Raw genomic sequence first — 24,370 nt, forward strand, 5'->3', positions numbered from 1 at the left:
AGGTTAAGGTCTATAGGTCCAGGTTCCTTTGGCTCATTCCATTCTCTCTACTGTGATTTAACCCGTTCCTGAGAGGGAGACTCAGTTTCTCAGGGCCTTCCATCAGCTCCCTGAACTGTATCAGTGCATCTGTGTTGTTAGTTACATTGGAGACTAAAGCACTGTACTCTGCAGCCATCTTTCACACAGAAGGACATTGAAACTCCACATACATGCACAGTCAGTGAAAAGCACGCATTGCCTGGTGAGGTGATGTTTCACCCGTTAGGGCTTCTTTATTTCCCACTCTCCCCCCACCTCTAGTCAAGAAACACAGAACACAGGTAGTGTCTTCCTTCTTTACTCAATCCCAATCTTTCCTACCTTTGAGGCTTCCAAAAATCTCCTCTATGAATCCACTCAAATTCTTAAAAGACCTCTGTTTGTATGAGCTATTATTAATGTCTCATGTAGAGTTACTCAGTTCCAGGGCACAAAGAGTCTGAGTTAAAAGGTAGAAACTCTGAGTTCTAATCTCAGACCTTTAATTTATCAATTTACAAGCCATTTTTCTACTCTCAGTTGTTTCTAGTCAGTGGGCAGAGTAATGTGGTATCTGCTAGAGAGAATCGGTGCATGCCAGGTGAGCCAGTGCATGCCAGGTGAGCCAATGCGTTCTGGATGCCACAGAGCACAGTACTACCGTGAATGACAGTGCAACAGTACAATTCAGTCCTTGCGTGACAGCTTGTGTCGCTTCTGTACATTCCTTTTGGTTTATTAATTGGAGAACAGTTAGCAGATCATGTGTTCCTGGAAAAAGAAAATATGGGTCTTGTGGTTTTTTTTTTTTCTATCCTTTTTTATGTGAGTACCTTATGATTCTGCTTATAAATCATGCCAGGTCACATTTGGATGGTGAAGGGAGCTGGGAAAGGACATTCAAACTAAGATGTAGCACAGCTCAGAGTCAGCTCAAGTGGGTGGGTGAAGGACCCAATAACTTAAGAATGCTACTCAGCCAGAGTGAGTCCTCTCGCTGCCAGACACCATCACGAAGCTTTCTGCAGAACAATACATCACTTGGACATGACTTTCAAAAATCTGTCTGCTTTTTGCCTATAAGAAAAGAAGCTGGGAGACAGTCATGCTCAGAACCAGCTAGGAGGCAGCTAGGGCATGTCTTTTGTTAAGTCCCAAAGAGCTGGACCCAGAGTTCTGAAAGTCATCCTGGATTTCCTTGGGCACCTTTGCTTTTGGCCACAACATGGACCAGTTAGTCTTTTTGAGGACTTCTAGGTTCAAAGTAGTGCTACTGGATGGGGAAGCTAACCATGGAAGGCGCTTAGGGTATGAGAAAGGAATTAACTCTCACCCATCCCATAGTGTCTAACTCAAAATGGCAGCTCCAAGGCCTGGCTTGGGTGTCACATGGGAGACTGGGTCATGCTGTGACAGAGGCCAGCATCTGAATCAACCCTCTTGACACGAACAATAACATCCCACTGTGGCCTGGGGATAGAGAATTTCCTAGTGTCTTTAGGAGGATGTAAAGAATTGTCCTTTGGTGGCATATGCTTTTAATTCCAGTACTCAAGAGGCAGAGGCAGGCAGGTGGGTCTCTGAGTTTAAGGCCAGCCTGGTCTACAGAGTGAGTTCCAGGAAATCCAGGGCTGCAGAGAGAAACCCTGTCTAGAAAAGCCAAAATATAAAAAAATTAAAAATTTGCCCTTTGTTTATTTTGCAAGGAGCTAGCAACTCATGTCTATATCCATGCTGTGATTTCTTTTTCTTTCCTAAAGAAAACATGCCATAGGGGAATTCCATTTCGATACTCAAAATCTTATTGTAGAGCTTTGGCATAAACTTTGAGAAGCAGTTAGAGCTTTAAAAATGTTATTAGGAGCGAGCTTTTCATACCAGATTTGAACACATTATAAAACGTATTAGCCCGGTGTGATTATTGCTCAAGTATGGAGTTTGGAGAGTTTATTACTTGTAAAACAAACAAATCCTTTGTATAAGTAGAGGTGTAAAGGGGAAAGCACTTGCTGTTTTAAAGCAACATTGAAAGGAAGATTAAACTATCCTTATTAAATCTTCTTAAGTATGAGTTGGCTTAGAGCAACGTTCTTTAATTACATTAGATCACAGCGTGGCTTTCCTCTGCCAGGAAAGTGCTGCTATTCTTAGGTTAAAGTAGATGCCCCGAGTCATCTCACTCTCAGTTCCTCTCCTTCTCTGTGAAATAACAAGGTTGCCTTAGGAGCTAGAATTTAGGAGGAAGGGACCTAAATGTGGCATCAAGTAATGCTGTGTCCTTCCTTTTCTGCACTTAAAATAGCATTCTGTGAAGGAGTCCACTGCCTTCGCCCATCTGCTGAAGGGGTTCACAGGACAGAAGAGAAAGGAGCTCTTGTTCATGTCTGTGCGACTAATACAAGACTCTTGCATGAAACTCAAACAGGACACAAGCCCCACTGCCATTGTTCACGACACTTATTTTTTTATTTTTTATTTTTTTGGTTTTTCGAGACAGGGTTTCTCTGTGTAGCTTTGCACCTTTCCTGGAACTCACTTGGTAGTCCAGGCTGGCCTCGAACTCACAGAGATCCGCCTGGCTCTGCCTCCCGAGTGCTGGGATTAAAGGCGTGCGCCACCACCGCCCGGCTCACGACATTTATTAAATAGTCAACTATTCAGGCCTTGTCCATCACTTCGACGTAGGTTTAGAGTCTTAACCCGACTTTCCCAGTGTGTGCTCAAGGTGCTCTTGACCATCATTTGAGCTCCTTTTAATTACTGAGAATTTTTTAGCCTACAGTCACAGACTCTTGATATTATGAGAACATTTACTTAACGTTCCACAAGTAAAGATGAGCCAAACTCAGAGCCTATTGTTATTATGTCATGAGTTCATTTGAGGTAATATCTGGGTAGAAACCCAGTCCTCCCTACAACACCCACTGGAACTTAGAAACAAATATGTGTGGCTGTTCTTTTTTCTTTTTTGAGGGCAATATTTGTACATCTGTATTTACTAACAAATATCACTACAGAAGGGTATACAGCCAGCATACAATGTAACATATGTAACAATAATTCTTTTTTTTTTTCAGTCCCTATCTTCATAGTGCCACAATTCATTCTGTCACTCTAAATGCCATCACCACAGTTGGCCCCTAATCCTGTATGGGTTCGGTTCTCCTACAATTGTATCTCCTAGACATTTGGTCCATCTTCCATCATACTTTCCTTTCTTAACAACCTGCTCCCCTGACTCTCCACTAGTGAACTCAGCTGTCTAGGTTTCTCATTCCATTCCTTGTTCACTCTAGAGCACCATCACCTCCCAGGAGGCACGGGTGGCTGTTCTAATCCAACAATTCCGAGGTCCATAAATTAATTCTCCCTTCTCTCATTCCTAACTATCTTTTCACCAGGAGCAGATGTATGGAAGTTTTCCTCCGGGTCATATACTAAGTTAGGTAATAATGTTATGACTATCACCCTTCAACTAAACTGCCTTTGCATCACATAGTCAAGTGGAGCATCACATGGAAAACTGAATGACAGGTGACGTCAGAGCATCCCTTTTTATATTGTTTATCAGCTCTGGAGCGCAAAATAGGCAGGAATAAGCATATTGAAAAGGCCAAGAAGAGAAGACAGGGAGAAAATGGTGAAAAATCCTTCATTCATTCATCCAGCAGGGGGATGGGGCTCAGCATGGCACACATGGCGTGGGCCAAGTGCTGGACATTCAGGTGTGGATGGGAAAGGCCACGCCTTGCGTCCGTGGAGCCAGTGATGGAACAAGGGATAAGGACGACAATGAATACATTTATAATACAGTTTCAGGGCAGAGCAGTGTTTTAGGTGGAAGCAAGAGCAGCAGACACTAAAGGGGGGTAAGAGGAGGGGTGTCCTTGGAGGAGGGTTGCTTCAGGTAGGAAAGTACAGAGGGTGTTTCTGAGACTGTCCTATTGGGGCAAGTTTTGTATAAAGCAGTGTGGGCATCTGGAAGAGGGAGTTTTCAGCTCGGATAAATGATGGCAGGTCAAGTGCCCCCAAGATGGACATGAGCATGAAAGATTAGGAGAATGAGCCGGGCGGTGGTGGCGCACGCCTTTAATCCCAGCACTCGGGAGGCAGAGGCAGGCGGATCTCTGTGAGTTCGAGGCCAGCCTGGTCTCCAAAGCGAGTTCCAGGAAAGGCGCAAAGCTACACAGAGAAACCCTGTTTCGAAAAACAAAACAAAACAAAACAAACAAAGAAACAAACAAAGCCACTTGAGTCTGTACGCCATAATGCTAGAATTTGGATGGGATTTTTGCCTGGGACTTCCTGTCTCAATCAAGCTCCACAGTGGAGGAGTCTGGACAAATAAACTCATCTCTGAGATTTTCGGTTTGCTAACCTGGACAGGAGGCTGGTAGCATCCACCTCACCGTGTAGTAACACAGCGAATGAAGTAATCTGTACAATGTGTCCTTCACTTACTTGTCTCTGGTGTGCTGGGCGGACTCGGGGCCGGTGGTGTCAGACTTCTGATTACGGTCTAGACGTGAGAAGTTCAGACACTGCCAGCACGGATGTCAACAAGCACTTTGCTTAAGCCACCCAGGGACGGACACACAGGAAGTGCTCCATGGCTCACCAGTGATGTATGATGTCACTGCCAGCCTCATTGTCCTTCCGATCTCAGTTGGATTGACACTGTAGACATGAACCTGCGGCCCTGGGAAGTGTGGCCCATCGTGGGTCACCTGTAGTCAGGGTTTCCTAGGAATCCAGACAGGTTTTTACAGAAGATCATGCTGGTGAGAGTAAAAGGTGTAAATTCAGCCAAAAACCAAAACGTTCACTCGCCCAAGTCTGTGCAGTTAATTCAGACTCTCAGTGTGTGGCTGTGGGCAAGTCCTCTGGTGTGGGCCTGCTACACCCCGGTTTCCTGTGGTTGTGAATCAGTCCTGGCATCTAGAGAGGACGGTAGGTGGGGGCCTGTGGCTCACATGGAGCCCCACGTGCATTGGGCCAAAAAATTCTACTTCAATAAAAGTACTCAATTGAGGGTAAAAGGCCATCTCTAAAAATGGATGTGTAAGGAAGGTTAAATTTAAAATTAAGGCCATTTTTAGGGTGCTAGACAAAATGCTGATTTCCAAGACTTTCCATTTTGTTCTCCAAGTATGAGACCTAATGCTCCTTTTAAAAAGAGATTCGAGTTTAGCAGTATCATGGACTAATCATGCTTACTTATTTATTACTTAAATTTATTAACTTGTATTTTCCTTTTCCTTTTTTAAATTACACCTCTTTATATGTGTGTATGTATCTGTGAGTAGAGGGTGATGGTACATGTATGTCATTGTGTACGTTCAGAGGTCAGAGGACACCTTTGGGGAGTCAGTTTTCTCTTTCCACCATGTGGAGGTCCTAGGGATTGAACTCAGGCCATCAGGCTTGTTGGCAAGCACCTTTAACCCCTGAGCTATCCTTACTTTTACTTCCACGATTCTTGTAACTAGATGATGTAATGTGTCTCTATAAATCTAAGACCTTCCTCCTGTTTTTTTTTTTTTTTTTTTTTTTTTTGAGACTGGCTCTTACTATGTAGCTTAGGCTGGTCTCAAATACGTAACCCTCCTGCCTCAGCTATCCTGAATGCTGAGATTAATAGCATGAGCCACTGTGCCTAGCTAAATCAAGTATCTTAAAACTTGATGCAAAGCAAACAAGATTTGAGGCAAGTTCTTTGTAATTTTTTTTTCTAAGGGAATTATGTGACAGTCTAAACCTGGGAATAGGAAAAATTCTTTTTTTTTTCCTTTTTTCCGCTCACCTGATTAGTATTAGAGCCTGTAGACATATTTTAGTGAGTTATCTTAGCCTTAAAAATTGCCTTCAATTCCTCTGGTCTGAATGGGAAAGTACAGTTAATAACTGTAATGAAAGACCTTTAGAGAAAGATCATCCCCTAGCCACAAGTAATTAAGGTGTCCGTGACTGGAAAGGAGCTGCGGTTTTACCCACTTGCAAGTTAACAGGTTAGCCTGGATGTTCAGACAAGAGGTAAGACTCCTTGGTCAGAACATAAGGCTATTCATAGTAACGATGAGGAGGAGATCAGCACTTATGGCAGAAGATGCCCAGGCTCCACAGGTCAACGGGATTATATATATAAAATAGCCACACAGTTGATGGGCCACCTGACAGAGGAACCCAGAGCTTGGAAAACCCAAATCTTTGGTAATAGAGACAATAAGCCAACCTGTTTTCTTCCCTGGAGGCAGTACATTTATTTATTTCACAATAACCAAAGCTGTCCCTTTCTTCACAGGGAGGTCATCTAGCTGTGTAATGCAGCCTTAGGGGGTCTGTAGCAAAGATCTGTCAGAGCCCCTGCACACAGGCATGAAGGAGTGCCACAGACACATGGACAAACTGTCTTCCCACTCACTTAGGTGAAAACTCAGATGCCCTCTTCTGTTTCCCAGAGTGCTTGAGAGCTTCAAGGTACCTTAGCCTAGCCTGTTGCTTTGTTTCATGGTCAGAGCTGAAGCCGTGCCTTGGAGGATGGTATCAGTGGGAAGCAGAATAGTCATCCGCCATGACAGTTCAATTTAGAGGTTAGAGCCAGCTAGCTCTGGCTCTTTAAAAACCACTGCTCATGTGATGCTTACACAGCTACAATTTATGACAATTCCAGGCATGTGAACAGCAGGTTCTAATTTGGAAGTTTCCTTCGCCGCTCCACGCCAAACCCATGCTGGGTTCAAGACAAAGGTTGACATTCCAGAAGTGCATCATGTGTTTCATAAGAGATCTTGATCAGCTCTGCATTTCCTCCTGGGCCCCAGGCCCCTAGTGTTCAGAACCATAGGCGTCAAAGGCTTTTCAAGTGCTCATCTTCCTGCTACACTATGTGGGCTGGATAAAAATAGGGCACGTTCCAGAAATTATTTTTTAAACGGTAGAATTTTATACTACCTAACATCAGGTAGTATAATAATATTCACATAGTGGGTGTGTTAAGTGTCCCTCCCTTTAATACCCTTAGAATGTTTTTTCCTTTCAGATATGACCCACATTTGCACACTGGTCACTGTTCTTTTCTCCCTAGTTATCTAGGTTTATTTGACTGAAGTGAGATATTTGGCCCTTCGGTGCTGGTTTTCAAAGTGTATCAGAAACATTACTTCTGCCTAGTGGTACACTAACTTTGTGGGGGATGTTCTGACAGGGGAAAAGCTTGAAGAAATGTGGGCATCTTTGGAGTTAGAAGATACAGTTGTGATGCTAATGGAACCAAGAGTTCTCCACGGAGCCTCTGCATAGCAGCAGAACTAAACACACAGAGAAATGGCACCGTCCATTCTGTGACCATTAGCAACTGTGCACACAAGACATGTGTTTAGCTTCCAGACAGTGCTCCCATTATAATCCTCTGTCCTGGAACACTATATCCTGCATATCAGAGACATTAAAGAAACAGATTGGGGTTTTAACATTATCTTAATAAGCACAGACATTCATTTGTTACTTAACTGTTTTCCAGAACACATTAAGAATTGTTCCAGGGAACATTTGGAGCAATAAAAAACCACAGTAGTTCCCTAATTGTAGCATTTATAATGAAAGCAGTACAGTACAAAATATTACATCTACATACAATAATACTCCAAATGCCATGTCCCTCAAGCTCCAACTAGCAAAGAGAAATTCCTTGCCAGTCACTGCTTTTATATTTGTTTGTTTGCATTTTGAGTGTGGCTTTTGTCTTTTTAGGGTATATGGATTATACTCTATGAGGGTCCTCCAAGATACATCAAAGGAAATCAGTTTCCAAAGCTTCGACTTTAAAACAACACATTTCTTAAAATTTTTCCTTTCTAAGCCAGATACGGTGGCACATGTCTGTAATCCCAACATTTGGAAATCAGAGGCAGAAGGGTCAGGAGTTCAGGGTCATCTTTGGCTACATACTACACAAAACTCTGTTAAAAAAAAAAAGCATAAAATAGGGGCTGGAAAATGGCTCAATGGTCAGGAATGTTTTGCTCTGTCAACACAAGGACTTGAGTTTGAATCCCTAACATAAAAAGCTGAGTATGACTGTACCAGTACCTGTAAACCACGTAACATCTGTGAGCAGAGAGCGTTAGATCCTGAGAGCTGACTGGCCAGCCAGCTACACAGTTCAGTGAGCGATCCTGTGTCAAGGCAGTCAAGTGGAGGATAAGGGGAGACAGTCAACACTGCTGTGGCCTCCGCTTGCACACACATGGGCGTGTACACCCACTAACATACATGCTTCCCATGTACACATCATACAGAGTGAAAATAAATCTAAATTGCTGCTCCTATCTCTTTAGTTATATATAGTCTCCTATTGAAAAGAAAGCCATTTCTTATTCCATCAGAATTACTATTATTATATACATGGCAAATAATAAAGCCAAAGAACACCAGCAAAAAAGGCACTTGAAAATATTATGTAGGTGTTGAGAACTGACTCAAATGACTAGATAATAGTTCTTTCATTTCCAGTGATTTGCTTTCAACAAAAAAATAATGACCTAATCAAATTACCAGCTGACAGATCATCACAAATAACTTTTGTTGTTAATTCAAAGAACTGAGTGACATGGTTAGTACTGAATTCCTTCCCCTCACCACCTATTATTGAGAATAGTATATTTCATCCACTTCAAAAGTGGAAACATAACATATCACTCTATAAGTAAGTGACATTCTCCCACGGAAACATGATAAACAAAAAATCTCTCACCCATCACATGAAGGTGCCTGCGATATATTTTCATTTTTGTGTTTAGTAATTTGTAAGCATTTTGAGATGCTTCGATCATGTACTAATTATGGTGTTAATACATTCAGGAAAAAGAACCCGAACTATCTTAGAATATGTAAAACTCAACTTGAATTCAGTTTAAGTGTGTAACTTTTCCCACTGAAGAGCTTAGGGCTTTTGGTGAAAGCATCCTGGATAGATATTGCATCCTCTGCTGGTATGTAAATTGATGCTGAAAACGTTAATGTGAATTTTAAGTAACAAAAATACTTAGTTCTTCAAATTTCAAGTTACTTTTTAGGCTACATGAGTGAGAAAGGGTGAATTTGAAGCCCCAGGAACATAGCTCTTTCCTATTCTTTTTTGGTGCCCGGTTAAAAAAAAAAAGGGGTGGGGTCCATTTTTTAGTGGGGCATAGTGGAGCACACCTTTAATTCCAGCACTTGGGAGGCCGAGGTAGGTGGCTCTGACGGTTCGAGCCCAGCGTGGTCTATGTAGTAAGGAGTTACATGGTGAGAAGCTATCTAAAAAGGAGGCCAGGGCCTTCATTTTAAGTTTAATTTTGTTTTAAATTAAGAGCCATTCTGTTTCATTCCGTTTCCCCTAACATACTTTCCTGAAAAATCATCCCGGTTGATTTTGATTGGGATTCCTTAACTGGGAAACACGGACTTTTTATTTCATTGCCTGTCTTGGTTTGTAATCTAAGCAAGTTCCAGATAATGTTCGCGGAAAAAAAAATATTTATTTTACAAAAGGCCATGAGTGACACAACTCAGGGAGAGTGAGGGCAGTGAGACTACAAAACCAATAAAGAAGTGAAGCCGGGCGGTGGTGGCACACGCCTTTAATCCCAGCACTCGGAGGCAGAGGCAGGCAGATCTCTGAGTTCGAGGCCAACCTGGGCTACAGAGTGAGTTTCAGGAAAGGCACAAAGCTACACAGAGAAACCCTGTCTCGAAAAACCAAAAAAAGAAAAAAGAAAAAAAGAAATGAAAGCTACCTGCTCCTCTTCAGGTTGGAGCTGGTGGCCTATGGTAGAATCTGTTGTTAAAAGATTAAGTCTCAGGATTTAAGCATCTGGTGGGAAGGGACAGTACATTTCAGGTCCTATTCACATTTTTTAAAACTTATTTTTTATTTTACGTGCATTGGTGTATTGCCATGGATGTTGGGTCGCTAGAACTGGAGTTACAGACAGTTGTGAGCTGCCATGTGGGTGCTGGGAACTGAACCCCGGTCCTCTGGGAGAGCAGTCAGTGTTCTTAACCGCTGAGCCATCTCTCCAGCCCTCCTAGTCACATTTTAAGCACCTCTTTGCAGGAGAGCTAGGCGTGGCATGTTCTGCTTGTAGAGGCCATAAAACCATGGGGCTTGGATTTATTTCTGCCACGTGCAGGGCATGGCTCCCTTGGCAAATCCAACTGTTGAGCTCTCTGCAGCTCAAGTGTGGAACTCCCTCTGAAAGTTGTTAGGCGTTCTCTGGCAGGAGTTGCAAGACCTCAGTGAGAGTTTCAGACTCTGGGTTCACATGCCAGGTGGTTCAGGGAAAACTCCTGCCAAATGGAAAGTGTGCCCAGAGAGCTGCGGGATTTAAATCTGAAAGCGGAGGGCGTTAAATGACAGACAGGTTCTGTAGGAAAAACTGGGGCAGTGGCCAGAATAAGTAAGAGGCAGGAAATACTCAGGGGGACTTACATGGGACAGAACCTTTATCTTCTTATCCCTTCCAATCCAAGGCTGTATCCCCACAGAGTGACATCAACATATTTGTCCTTCCTGGTCTTTTGGTGACACTCTGTGTCTGTAGACTCCAGCTGGATCTGGCAAGTTCTTGTGGGGCCCTGATGATCTGATCCCATGTGATATAGGAGTTCCATAGCTGTGAATGATGGTTGATTCCAGTCCCCCACACGCTCAGATTTCCATCGTCATGACAGCTTAGAGACAGACGACATTAGGGGCGTTTCAGGCTCTGGCATGTATAGGGCTACAAATCGCTGCGGTAGACCTGTCATAGCAGGACAGAGGTAGAATGATTGAGTCCGGGTGAGATGCTTTATGCCCGCTGACTGGTGGCAGCAGTGTACACAGACTTGCCATACTGTATGTGTTGTGAGCACTCTGTGGAGTAGACAGGAAGTGCATCTTCTGCTGGCCTGTCACTGGGGCAAGGAGGAAAGAGGATGCTCAAAGGCAGCCCCGCTTTCTTCCGTGTGGCAGTGAAAGAGAACGGTCCCATGGAGCAGTAGATTGATTTTCTTTGGAGCGAAAATGGGCCATCTCATGGAGGCTAAAAAGAAAATAACTGCACTTGCTATTATAAGGGTCGCTATATTGAATCTCCATGTTCGTGCTTTTGCTCTTTCCCTGTATACTAAGGCTGAGCTCTTCTGTTCTTTCTGCTCTGGACACTCATAGCATCTTTCGAGAAAACACCAAGACACGCAATATTCTTGCTCTGTCTTGCTCCTCGGTCTGTCATGGGAAGCCATTCTTGCCGCACATTCAGAGTTTGATTTTGCTCCCCTGGGATCTGAAAGCTTGTGATTTTACAGTTCCATCATCAGCATTAAAATAATATCCTCCTTACTTTAATTTGACCTGCTCTATATCGGGATGGCTAAGCCTTCATTTGATCATTGCTACGATGTCCAATTTTGTCAATACTGTATCAGCCAAGTTCAGTTCTTTAGTTCTTCCCATTAGATCAAAAGGGAAGCAGAAGCTCCAGCAACAATGCATTTTATTTTTGGAAATGTCAAGTGCAGGGCTTGACTGACAAGTTCTCACCAGAACATAAACTGAGGGAAGTCTCTTTCTCAATCTTCAGTTCATTACCTGGGCTGGTTAAATTGCCCCAGGACTTGGTTCAGCTGCTTCACTGTTTGCCTCGGGTCGACTTTCTGAGTGGTCTTTAGCTTTTTTGAGACAAGACCCTGGCATTTCAGACGCAGCACATGCCACCTGTGACCAGTGCTTTTTACGATCATCTCCACCCCCTTTGTTTTTCTGAGACAGAAAATTCTAGGAGGACCTTGACCTCATTTGTAGCTGAGGATCACCTTGAACTCCTGATTCAACTGCCTCCACCTGGAAGTACAGACATGTGCCACCATGTTTGGTTTATATGGTAGTGTGGATCAAACTCAGGGCTTTATGCATGCTGGGCAAGTATTTCACCAACTGTGCTAAATCCTGTAACCATCCTGTCTTGGTGGTACCCACCACTTTTTATAACAGCCAGTTCAGCTCATTCTCATCTGAGGCCACTTGGGTTCTGAGGAACTTGGCAACACCCAGCCACTAAATAATTCCATGAGGCCATCATGACGAGAAGTGGAGTTGAAGTGGGTTGGACAGGTGTTGAGATAGGGCTGGGAGCTGAATCATGGAGACCGGAGCCAATCCTTCTAAAACAAAATGAAAGGGTGTACCTTCCCCCATCTTCTCTTTCTGCCTACTAAAACACAAGGCCTCTGAGCCCCTCAGCTCCACTGAAAACCGTTCTCAATACCCATGGTAAGCAGGAGTATGGAGGGGAGAGTATTTAGCTTTGAGAACTGAAGTTAAGCCTAGCATGGTGACACATAGCTGTAACCCAGGCACTCAGGATGCTTTACCAAAGAACAAACAAAATGGCTTACCTACTTTTTATACTGTATTTGCCCAGGGTCTAGTCTTTATTACAAAGGATATCTTTTTTTTTTTTTTAAATTTAAGAAATTGTTTTAATTCATTTTACAGACCAACCATAGATCGCCCTCTCATCCCTCCTCCCAGTCTCTCCCAAACCCCCAGCCAACTGACCCACCCTCCATCCCCTCCCCTCCAAAAGGGTAAGGGTTCCCATGAGGAGTCAGCAAAGCCTGGTACATTCAGTTGAGGCAGGGCCAAGCCCCTCCCCTGCATCAAGGCTGAGCAAGGTGTCCCACCATAGGTAATGGGCTCCAAAAAGCCAGCTCATGCACCAGGGATAGATCCTGATCCCACTGCCAGGGGCCCCTCAAACAGACCAAGCTATACAACTGTCTCCCACATGCAGAGGGCCTAGTCCAATCCTATGCGGGTTCCACAAAGGCTTCCTTTTTAATACACAGCTGCCATTTACCCAGAGCTGGGTCTTCCCTCTTAAAAAGCCCGAGACAAGGTCATCTGAACACTAAGATGGGTTCATTGAGAGGAACATAATTGGCACATGCCTGTAATACCTGTACTTGGGAGAATGCAGGAGAATCTGGAACTCAAGGCCAGCCTTGGCTTTGTGGCAATTTCAAGGTTAGCTGGGACTGTATGAGACCCTGCTTTAAAATAATGAGGGAGAGAGAAAAGTTATTATTCAGGAATATAATCTTCAAAAACCTGCCTCTTTGAGTGCAGGGAGGGGGTGGGGAAGGAGAGGTGGAGATGAGAGGGTGGGAGGTACGCCGTTATTTTCGTATAGTCTCCCTTAATTAGAATAATAACAATCCTGTTGCCTTTGTTATAATTATCCTCCAGGTCTCCAGGGTAACCTGGTATAGATTCACTTGGAGGCCTACCAGGCTTTCATACAATTCTTTAAAAAACAAACAAAACAAAACAAAACAAAACAAAAAACAACTTTAATGGTTACACCCAGCAGCAGATGTTTTCTCCATAGCACACGCCTGTGACACGAGAGGCAAATTGCTTAGTTGGAGACTCGGCTGACTGCTCAGTCCTGAGCCCCTAGCCTCATCCAGCTTCTTCCAGGCCAGGGTTACATGGTTGGTGGCTGCATAAACAGCATCTTTCCAGTGGGTTTCCATTCTTCTGTCTAATCAGATGTTCTTACATTCACATTTGTTCACTAATCAACACATATTTATTGAGCCATTACCAAGAAAGTATATTGATTTAAAGAGGTCAGGGTTCAGGTTCAGGAGCTTTGTGACCTTGGCAAGTCATTAATATTGGAGGCCATTTTGAGGTTTCCTGGTGGCTTTACCCAGCAGGTCTGCATAGTGAGGATGATTGGACCGCAAGTGTGAGTGCAGGTGTCTGAGATGGTCTGCACTGGGCTATGCTGGGGGGTGGTCTTTTGCTCCACCCCTTGGCATTCCTTTAAATACCCTAGGGCAGAGACAGTCGAGGCCCGATGCATCAGGATCCAGGCCCTTTCTGAGTCTATCCTGTATTTTCTTTTTCTCTTCCCTCTTCATCTCTAACTAAGTCTCTTAACCCTCATTCCTCAAGAGTCCCTGGGGTAAATAAATGTGGGGGCTGGTCCTCCAACATTAACTCTTCAAAGCTGCAATCCTTCCTCTATGAGTGAAGAACGGCAATAGCTCTGCTTGGATGGGGTTGGCGACGTTCAAATGGGAAAATGTAGAGGTGTTTGTCAAGTTAGCCCACAGTAAGAACCCATCTGTTTGAGCCAACCAAATTTGTGAGCAAAAGACAAGTTAATTCGCTGTCTTCTGTCCTTCCTAATCTAATCAAGCAGAGCCCACAATGCTCCCTGTCACTCAGATAATAAAAAGTCCTCTGATCAATTTTGATAGTAGGAAGAGTCTCCTTCCAAAAATTTAGATGTCTAGTCTGGTATTACAATCGAATCTGGGAGGAATATTTAATTTAGGACTTCTCTCTGCCCAGCTTCCCCCAGGCCATGGCGCCCAGTCGGAAAAGGGAGAGATAATGTGACCTTTTACCTTTCCAGCTCTGTTTCCTACTCATTCATTGGCTATGACTTCAGAATTCTCCACGGTGAAAGAGAGGAAAGTTCACCATTCTGGATCCACTAAAGTTGAGAATTTGGACCTGAGACTCCTGTGCCAGATAGATATTCAAAGCTTATTCACGCATGCCATGGGTATTTTTTCAGGCCTACGTTGTGCCACCCCCTCTATTTATGACAGCCATTGTCAAGCTCATCCAGTGTTTATCCTGAAGCCTTTCTCCCTTGGTGAGAAGGGGGTTTGTCATTATCAGGGCTGTCCTGCTAAGGTGAGAGACAGCCTTGACCTCCCACCACAAACCCAGGCACAACTTGGAGAGAGACCAGGGAAGGGGTGTGAAGGGTCTGGGTAAAGTTTGCTGACTCATCACTCTTCCCTTTCTTCTAGTGCCCTGGCTGTTGCTCAGTGAGATCTTTCCTGGTGGAATTAGAGGCCGAGCCATGGCCCTGACCTCTAGCATGAACTGGGGCATCAATCTTCTCATCTCTTTGACATTTCTGACGGTGACTGGTAAGAAGTCTTTTCCATTAATGTCTTTATAATCTTCATAAAAAGTGTTTGTTGTGGAAATTTTTTTTTTTTTTTTTTTTTTTTTTTTTTTGGTTTTTCGAGACAGGGTTTCTCTGTGTAGCTTTACGCCTTTCCTGGAACTCACTCGGTAGTCCAGGTTGGCCTCGTGTTGTGGAAATTTTAAAGTATGCCCCAAAGTAGAGAGGCTGGTACTGAACCAGTTATGTCTATCACCCAACTTAAGCAGCTTTCAGTCTTAACTCCTTTCTAACCCTACGTGCTCCCCTTATCAGATTATTTTGGATCATTTCATATATATGCATTTTGTTAATTGAATTTCAGCATGGGTCTCTGAAAGTTAAGACCACAATATAATTATCACCCTTAAAATATTAATAATCTGCCCTAGCATCACTCTATTCACATTCTACCAACTACCTGGTAGTTATTCTTTTATTCTTTGAGCTATCTCCAAATATGTAATTTACAATTGAATGGAATGTCTCATCATTGGTAGGCTGTGTCCCCATTCTTTCTACTAGACTTTTACCCCCTTATAGTTTTAGGGGAGAAACTCACTGGGTATACAGATTTTTGCAGGATCTGGATCTTAATAGTTTTCAGGTCACATGTCCTCTTGTCCTTTGTGTTCTCTGTAAATTCTTTTTTTTTTTTTCTTTTTTTGTTTTTGGTTATTTTGTATTTTTTTTTTTTTTTTTGATTTTTTTCAAGACAAGGTTTCTCTGTGTAGCTTTGCGCCTTTCCTGGAACTCACTTTGGAGACTAGGCTGGCCTCGAACTCACAGAGATCCACCTGGCTCTACCTCCCGAGTGCTGGGATTAAAGGCATGCACCACCATGGCCCGGCTTTCTCTGTAAATTCTTATGTAGATCTACATGGTGGCTTGAAGGGGTGAGTCTCTAACGCATTAGCATGACACAGGATGGCCTGTCATGCTCCCAATCTGGCTGCCCCACCCCCATCCCAGGCCATGTTGAACTTCCTTGATGCTTGTCACCCAGACCTGAGGTTTTTGTTCTTCCAGTCTGCCTAATTTTTTTTTTTTAAACTCGGACTGCTTCTCTAAAGAGAGATTTCTTCTCACTGCCATTTAGCTCCTCTGTGGATCTTATTTAAGGCAAGATGAGTGGATGAAATTTTTAATTTTAGTTCTCAAAATAATGAGGTGGTTCACTAGCACCCTGCAAAACTGACCACCAAGATTTTTTAAATTAATCTTTCTCTCTGTTTCTCTGTCTCTCTCTCTCTCACACACACATGCGTGCACACGTGCGCACACACAAACACACACATCTGTTATTCAGTTAAAAAAATATGGACTAAAAATGGTGACAAATGACCTGAATCTCTGTGGGAAGGCTGGCTGACATAGTAGATGAGCTAAGGAAGAAAGACGTAGACCCCTGGATGGGCTCTTCGCATGCGTCCTGGAAAAACAGATTCTTTTTCTTTTCAGTGGTGGTTGTCTTTTTGAGAACCAACTTGATTATGTAGGATAGTCTGGCCTTGAACTCAGGGCAATCCTCCTGCTTCAGCCTCCTCCCTCAGCTAGGATTATAGGCACGAGCTATGCACAACCAGATCTAGCACAACCAGATCCAATTGGTATCTGAAGCCAGGAATGATCTAAAATCTTTGACCTCTACTCGGGATGTCTAAAGATCTCTAAGTATTTTCAAAGATCCAATTTTTAAGCATGGATTAGAATGACCTAAAAGATGAGGCTTTTTTTTTTTTTTTTTTTTTTTTTTTTTTACATGGCAACAAGCCTTTGGATACCAACATTTTAGTGAAATGTCATCTGTATCAATATAAACATACTGCTCCTGGTAAACAGACAATGAATTTAGTACACTATTCTGAAAAACTGGTTGAAAATTGCAGTACATAGTAAGTAGGCTGTGGTAATGCATACCTATAAACCCAACCCTGGAGGGCTGAAGTCAGAGGATGAGGGATGAGTTCAAGACCATCCTGGAAAACACAGAAAGACCCTATTTCAAAAGACAAACAAAAAAGGGCAGAGCGTCCACTAAGAGAGGATGGCCCAGATAGTGAGAGCCTGGCTCCTATGCTCTGTAAAGAGCGGCTGGGAGAGTTCTGGGTATTCCAAGGACTCTCAAAGAAAGGGCAAAGACACAAATACTTGGAGTGTGTATCACCAAGACCAGGTCAGGAGGTGTGACTCACTGCGCACCATCCACAAGACAAGGCAGAACATCCTGAAAGGCAGATGTGGGGTCTGAGTAAGGGAGACGGTGTGGCAGTGAGGCCATGCTCTCTCTGTGACTGCAAGTCCTCACACAGAATGAGGAACAAGTTTAATGAGATAATCTTTTGAGTATTACTAATTCCAACTAATTCCACAAGTATTAGGTTAGGCAATCCACCTGGCAAAACCCTGCACTAGCAACAAGAAAAGCGCAGAGTTAGGACTGACTACAGCTGCCAGAAAGAACTGCCCTGGAGCTCAAGAGATAGTTCAGCAGTTGGGAGCACTTGCTGGGCAATTATGATAATCAGAGCTTTGATTCCAGCACCCACTTAAGAAGCTGAGCATCTGGCACACACCGCTGACCCTAACTCTGAGCTGGGGCAGAGGCGGAAGGATCATCAGGGCATGCTGGCTTCCATCCTAGCTGAGAAAACATGAACCACGGGCTCTGGGAGAGACCCTGACTCAAAGGAATATGCAGAGAGCAATAGAAGATAAGACCTGAAGCTTTTAGACCTCCCATGTGCACACACAAGCATACACGTGCACACACACACATCTTAAAAAAAGAAATGGCTTTGTCTTCCTCCTCCGTGCTCTTCCCCACCTCAGCATAGCTCACCCACATGTGGTTACTATGCTTAGATCCTTCCACACTGAAGTTATAAAAATGGCTTCAGTATATAACTACTCAAGTCAGTTTTTCCCCTGACCAACTGTGATTTGTGGCTGTAGCTGTTAAGGGCTATTTGCAAATCCTGCCTGCAATTCGTTCATGCATGTGTGTAAAAAGAGCTAGATGCTTCTCCACTGTTCCCTGTCATCCTGAACGTTTGCTGCTGGTCCACCTGAATGGGGTCATGTCTAGTGTAATGTACCTTGAACTTGGCCAGTGATTAGATTAGAAAGGGATTACATCTTTGTTTAGAAGTGGCCAAGAGAGCTGACAAGTGAAATCCATCAAAATGTTGAGGATAGTGCTTCTTGCTGATAATATCTTAGCCAGCAGATTTCTTTCATTGGCCCCATTATCATGTGTTCTGCTGGACCTAGAAGGAAGCTTTACAAATATGTTGCTGGCTATTAAAAATGGTGAAATACTGCCAATGTAAAATAATTGATTGAAATCAGAGTAAAAAGGATGAGCTCATTTCAAGAAAACTCCACCTGCACAAACATGTCATTTAAAATGGCCAAACTACAACAGTTTTGATCCCTAGAGGGAGTCAGGAGGAGGTAAGAGAAAACTGGCCTTGGGTGTTTATAGACTTCTGCAGTGAAGTTTTGTTTTTGCAATGGTATGTTTAGCTTTATTTGTCAACTTTACACAACCTAGAAATACCCTGGAAGAGAGTCTCAGCAAGGGATTGTCTATTTTGGGTTGGTTTGTAGGCATGTCATGGAAGATTGACTTGACTGTCAATTGATATGGGAAGACTCAGCCCAATGTGGGTGGCACCATTCCCTAGGCAGGGGATTCTGACTATATACATACAGGAAGCAAGGAAGGAAGCAAGCAAGGGCCCATGCATTTATTATTGCTTCGCTTGACCATGCATATGATACTTTAAGTTACTGCCTTAACTTCACCATAGTGATGGATTATAAAGTGGAGTTGTAGGCCAAATAAACCCTTTCTTTCTTAAGATGCTTTCAGTCAGGGTATTTTATCCCAGCAACAGAAATAAAACTAGAACATAAGTGAACATGTGCTCTTTACATTAATAAAGACACATTACCATGTTGAAAAAGAAAAATATGTGCACCCAGAAAATGGCTCTGAGTTTAATTTGTGATGGTTAAAAGACTGCTATGCATTTTACCTAAGAAAGCTGGGGTAGTATTGTAAAACTAAACAAAAAGAACCCCGGCAATATTTTGAATTTTTGAATCTTATTTCCATGGAGACTACTAGCACATACAAAGACACATAGGGCTTCCTACAGGATCTGAGAAGTGATATTCACAAATGGGATCAATGCAGCACAGAATACATTTCTAATCATTTTCTTTTGTCCCTTATAGATCGTATTGGCTTGTCGTGGGTATGCTTCATATATACAATCATGAGTCTAGCATCCCTGGTTTTCGTTGTTCTGTTTATACCAGAGACAAAGGGATGCTCTTTGGAACAAATATCAATGGAGCTAGCAAAAGCGTAAGTATCACTGGCCCTTGGTCAAAATGTGGTTTTTATATATAAGTAACAACATCTGAAATTATTTTAGAATATTCCCTTTGCTGCAAGATTGCTTGTATAATTCTAGCTCCTTAACCTTGTCCCAAATGTGCGCAAACCATTGCTTACCAACATGCAAGGCTTTTAAAACTTTATTTAGTGATGAGAAAGAATTCCAAGCAGGGCACAGTACTATATGCCTGTGATCCCAGCACATGGGAGGTGGAGGCAGATGATTGAATTTCGATGACCCTTAGCTACATAGTAATTTTTAGACCAGCTTATTGAGACCTCATTTTAACCTCCTTCTCTGTCCAAGAAAGAACTTCATTTCTAGCTTGTCACCCAGGAGGCCACCTTCATTTGGGGTACTAAGTAGCTGCTGGGACATGATTCCCATCCTGGGCTAGGACTACAGATGGTTTTAGCTTCCATCTAAAACAGGCTCAGGGGTCTTTTGAGCCCAAACACTTAAGGCTACAATTAGCAGAAAAGCTCTTGGTTCTAAATGCCTATAATTCCTTATAATGTGGCACACTCAAGTTAATTTTTGTAAAGGTAAGGAGTGTCTTACAGGATTAAGGCATTTAGAATTAAATTCTAGGCATTTAAGTGAATTTCACATGGAGAGATGAGATAAATAGTTTAACTGGCAAGTGGGCCGTGAACAGTTTTCAGAGGCAGGGCACTGAGTTCTAACTGATCAAACTTATGGCCTGAAGGAGGTGGTGGCCACTGTCTAGGAATGAAGGGAAACGTGTTCTTCTTAGGAGTAAATTACAGTGGGAATGGGACCATGCTTAGTCCTGGGCTTCCCTAAAAAGGAGAAAACCATATTATAGTTTTGAATAGGTTGTGACTTTCTTTTAAAAATAGTGTCAAAGCACTGGAGAGACAGGTATAGTAACAAACTGTGACAGTGACACGCTGGCTTCCATCAGAGGGATGCTCCAGGCTGATGGATGAGCTGGTGGTGGGACTATGTATGCAGATGTTCATAAAGGCCAGCCATTTAGTCCTGTGTTAGCCGGGGCTGTTGTAAGTAGACGTGTGGAAAACATTCACTTTGTTTATGAACCTTGACGTGGTTGAAATCTTTAAAATAGTTTACTTTCCTAAGCAAAAACAAAACAAAACAAAACAAAACAAAACAAAAAAAAACTTTAGTCAGTTCAAATCATAAGTTGACTATCAAGTTTGGGGTTGATAGTCATTTTTAAGATGAGGCCATTTTTAAGAAAATAAAATGAAAATGATTAACGTATAATGAAACACATGTAGTTGTCGGGAAGGCTGATTGGTTAGGTAACTTGCATGTGAAGATTGGGTATGAGCATGTAAACCCTTCCTCCGACCTGCTGGACAGCATGTAGCCCAGGTTTTCTTTCTGTTTAAGTTTCTCAAAACAGGCTGGCCTTGAAATCTCAATCCTCCAGCCTCCACCTCCCAACACAGAGCAGGTTTTTACTGAGGGTCATAAGATGTAGCTCCGTCTGCAGTCTACCATAGTTCATGCAATGGGAAGAGGGAGCGGTAAGGATTAAAATGAATGAGACATATACCAGCTACCCTCATCATGGTCTTACCTACTTTGTCAGCTATGATTCAACTCCTCTTGGCTAGGCAATAGACAAAGAATTGAAGCCAGGTGTGCTGGTACACACCTTTAATCCCAGCACTTGGGAGGCAGAGACAGGCAGATCTGAGTTCCAGGCTAGCCTGGTCTACATAGTAAGTTCCAGGCTGGCAAATGCCATATACAGTGAGACCTTGTTTCACCCCCCACCCAAAAAGAACTGAAAATATAGGAAACAACAGCTGTTTTGACTTTAGGTGGTGAACAAGAAATCAGATCATCGTGGTATACCGTGTTGGCTAGCACAAAGATAAATTACTCTTTTGGTTTGAGGATTTTATTGTATAAAAGTTTCTTTCCTCCCAAAGTAGAGGATACTAGAGCTGAATCTTGAAAGGGACATTTGGGTAAAGAAGATATTGGGGCCAGGGTAGGGTTACATCCAGGAATACTGTCCTCAGAGCTATGCTACAAAGGTTAACATGCTCTTGGGAGACTGGGAGATGAACCCAGAAGCGAGAGGGCTCAGGCAGGGTCTTTGTCTATCTTGGTAAAGAGTTTGAAATTTATTTTAAAGGCAGTAGTGGATTTTTTGTTTTGTTTTGATTTATGCATTTGTATGTGTGTGAACCATGCACATGTGTTTGAATACTTGTAATCATGAGTATATATAAGGAGGCCAGAGGTGGGCTGTTGGCATCTTCCTCTATTGCTTTGAGCTAATGGCTGTCACTGAACTTGATGTTCACTGTTTGGGCTAAGCTGGCTGGCTTGGATCTTCCCAACTCCACCCCTCAGTGCTAGGGTTGCAAGCATGTTTAGTCACGCCCCACTTCTACTAAGTACTGAGGGTTTGAACTCGAGTCCTCGTGCTTGTAGAGAACATGCTTGTACCCACGGGGCCACTCCCCTAGCAGACGTGTTCAAATAAAATGAGAGGTTAAAGAGGGAATTAGAATTGCTCTCAGGCTTCCAGAACCAACCTGCTATGTATGCAATAGTGACATTCAGGGCAGCAAGGTGTCGGGGAAGAGGGGTAGGTTTGGGAGAGGCCCCACTGGGGGTTGGGCCTGGCCCCTGAGTTCCATTTGTACAGATCCCCTCTGAGATGCTTATGAGACATGCAAGTGCAGGGGATGGCAGGCTAGCATGCACAGAATCTGGGACTTGGGAGAAACAGCTCTAGAGATACAGATCTGGTAGTCAACACAGGCATCGGTGCTAGGCATGTGGGCAGTGGCACGGTGAGAAACATTTTGTAGAGCCCAAGCAAATTTGGGCAGCTGCTTAAGAAAAATATTAAAAAAAAAAAAACAAAAAAAAACAAAAAACATCAGTGCATGGTTATGACTCCTTGGCTTGAGCAAGTGAGAGACCTCAGGCTTGCATTTCATTGCCTTCATGGTGAATTCTGTTTGTGTGTATGCACTTTGAATTATCCAACTCCTGTAGGACTCAAGGCACAAAATGTGCTTTACAAGCTTTCAAAGGTTCTGTGACCAATAGTGAAAGTCTGTTGAGGGGAGAGCGAGCAAGATTGAACGGCTAAGTGAACTGCTGCTTTCATTTAACAAACTGGACATAACTAAGGGCTTATTATCAATACTGTATTTCCTTCAGGAAGACTAACTTTTAAAACTTTTCTCATTAGGCAGCTTTCAAGTGGAGTTGTCACGTGAAGCAAACTGCAAATCATGACAACTTGAAGACAGAATCTTTCTATTTAGTGGGTTTCTAGAATGTTCCTTAGCAGTAGGATTTGTGTATTTAAAACTCAGCAAAACTTATTCAGCATTCTTCATGGGGGAGAATATTAAGTGAACACACTTGTGACTTACGGCTGTCTGTGAAACCACATTTGGTACTTTTGAATCATGCAGTTACTCAAAACCTTAATCCAGGCACTGTCTGGGACAGTCATGCATTGACAATTAGGAGGGGATCAAAGAGGAGTTATTGTGACCCCTCAACAGCACTGTGAGCCCAAACAGATGAGGACACTGGGACAGAGACATGGGAAGATGATGACATGCCAGTCCGGGCTTTCAACTCAGTGATAGCGACAGCGGTACCTATCAGGTGCCTGCTGCTGGGGGGAGCCATGCACTGAGATCTGAGAGGAAAAAGAATTCTGCTTTTTAACTCCCGATTACACAACACTAAAGAGCCGAAAGCTTTTCTCTGCTCGATGCAGGAGGTTGAGAAATGCTTTTAAAATGAAAATGTGTAAGCAGCCCGAATTATGTAAACTGACAAGAAGTGCTGGAAACATATTGTTAAGTAAGGTTCCCTGGAGGGAAATGCCAGAGACACAAAAGTTTGTGATCTGAGCACGGGATCAAATTAACTACAGAAATGTAGGGCGGTGGAAAGCCCATGGAACTTGCTAGTACATAGAAACTGAAGTAAACTCGATCGAGGAAGTCTACCGTGGAGCTGAGGGAGTCATTAGGAATTTAGAAGTTAATAAAACAAATGAATCAACTTTTGTCACCAGGGAAACCAATCCCCATGTGTAAATCCCAATAGTTTTCCTAAGCATTAAGAAAGGAAACTATTTATAATATCAGATTAATTTTAAATTCGATACTACACATTGGTTAAGATTTTTTCCTTTCTCCTATTTGGAGTTGGCCCCCACCCCAGCCCCAGTTTTTGCGAAGCTGAGAAAACAAATATTCTTCCAAGGATGCTAAGTTCCTTATAAAATAAAGTGACTCAGCTGAGAGAGTCAGGAAACATAGCTGCCCTCATGTAATTTGAAAGGGGTTTGTTTTGAATAACTGCCCTGCCAACTGCTACCCCAACATGTAGTATCCAATTTAAAATTCATTTGATAGAGGGATGCTTGCTATATTCACTTTTTTCTTTTTCTTTTTCTTTTTTTTTTTTTGGTTTTTCGAGACAGGGTTTCTCTGTGTAGCTTTGCGCCTTTCCTGGAACTCACTTGGTAGCCCAGGCTGGCCTCGAACTCACAGAGATCCGCCTGGCTCTGCCTCCTGAGTGCTGGGATTAAAGGCGTGCGCCACCACCGCCCAGCTCACTTTTTTTCAAGTGTATTTTCCTTACTCTTTCCCCCCACTTAGGTGAAAACAAACCAGTTAGTGTTTTATTAATGGTTTAGCTCCGAAGCCTCTTTATTGTTAGCAGTTAATGGGATGTGTCCATTCCTGTATGCAAATGAGTTGCTTCTAAAGAGGGAGAGCTTGGGGGATGGCCGTCAGTAAAGCGCTTGTCACATACATAAGGACCTGTTTGATCCCCAGCATACATGAGAAAGTGGGCTGGCAGCAGCGAATGTCTGTCATCTCAGCACTGGGAAAGTGAGGACAGGAAGGAGGGGGGAGAGTCCCTGAAGCTTGCTGGCCAGGT

The 24,370-nt window shown here is 43.1% G+C and overlaps 1 protein-coding gene across 1 annotated transcript in view; it reads left to right on the forward strand.

Annotated features, from left to right (window-relative positions):
* Positions 1-24,370, forward strand: part of Slc2a12 (solute carrier family 2 member 12) — a 58,307-nt gene that overhangs the window by 27,829 nt on the left and 6,108 nt on the right. Inside the window, exons 3-4 of the mRNA XM_052751169.1 lie at positions 14,884-15,006; positions 19,269-19,401. Of these exons, the coding sequence (XP_052607129.1) occupies positions 14,884-15,006; positions 19,269-19,401 (256 nt within the window). The remainder of the gene's footprint in view (positions 1-14,883; positions 15,007-19,268; positions 19,402-24,370) is intronic.

The sequence above is a fragment of the Peromyscus californicus genome, unplaced genomic scaffold, assembly GCF_007827085.1.
Source record: "Peromyscus californicus insignis strain IS unplaced genomic scaffold, ASM782708v3 Scaffold_22__1_contigs__length_63687245, whole genome shotgun sequence".
NCBI lineage: Eukaryota > Metazoa > Chordata > Mammalia > Rodentia > Cricetidae > Peromyscus > Peromyscus californicus.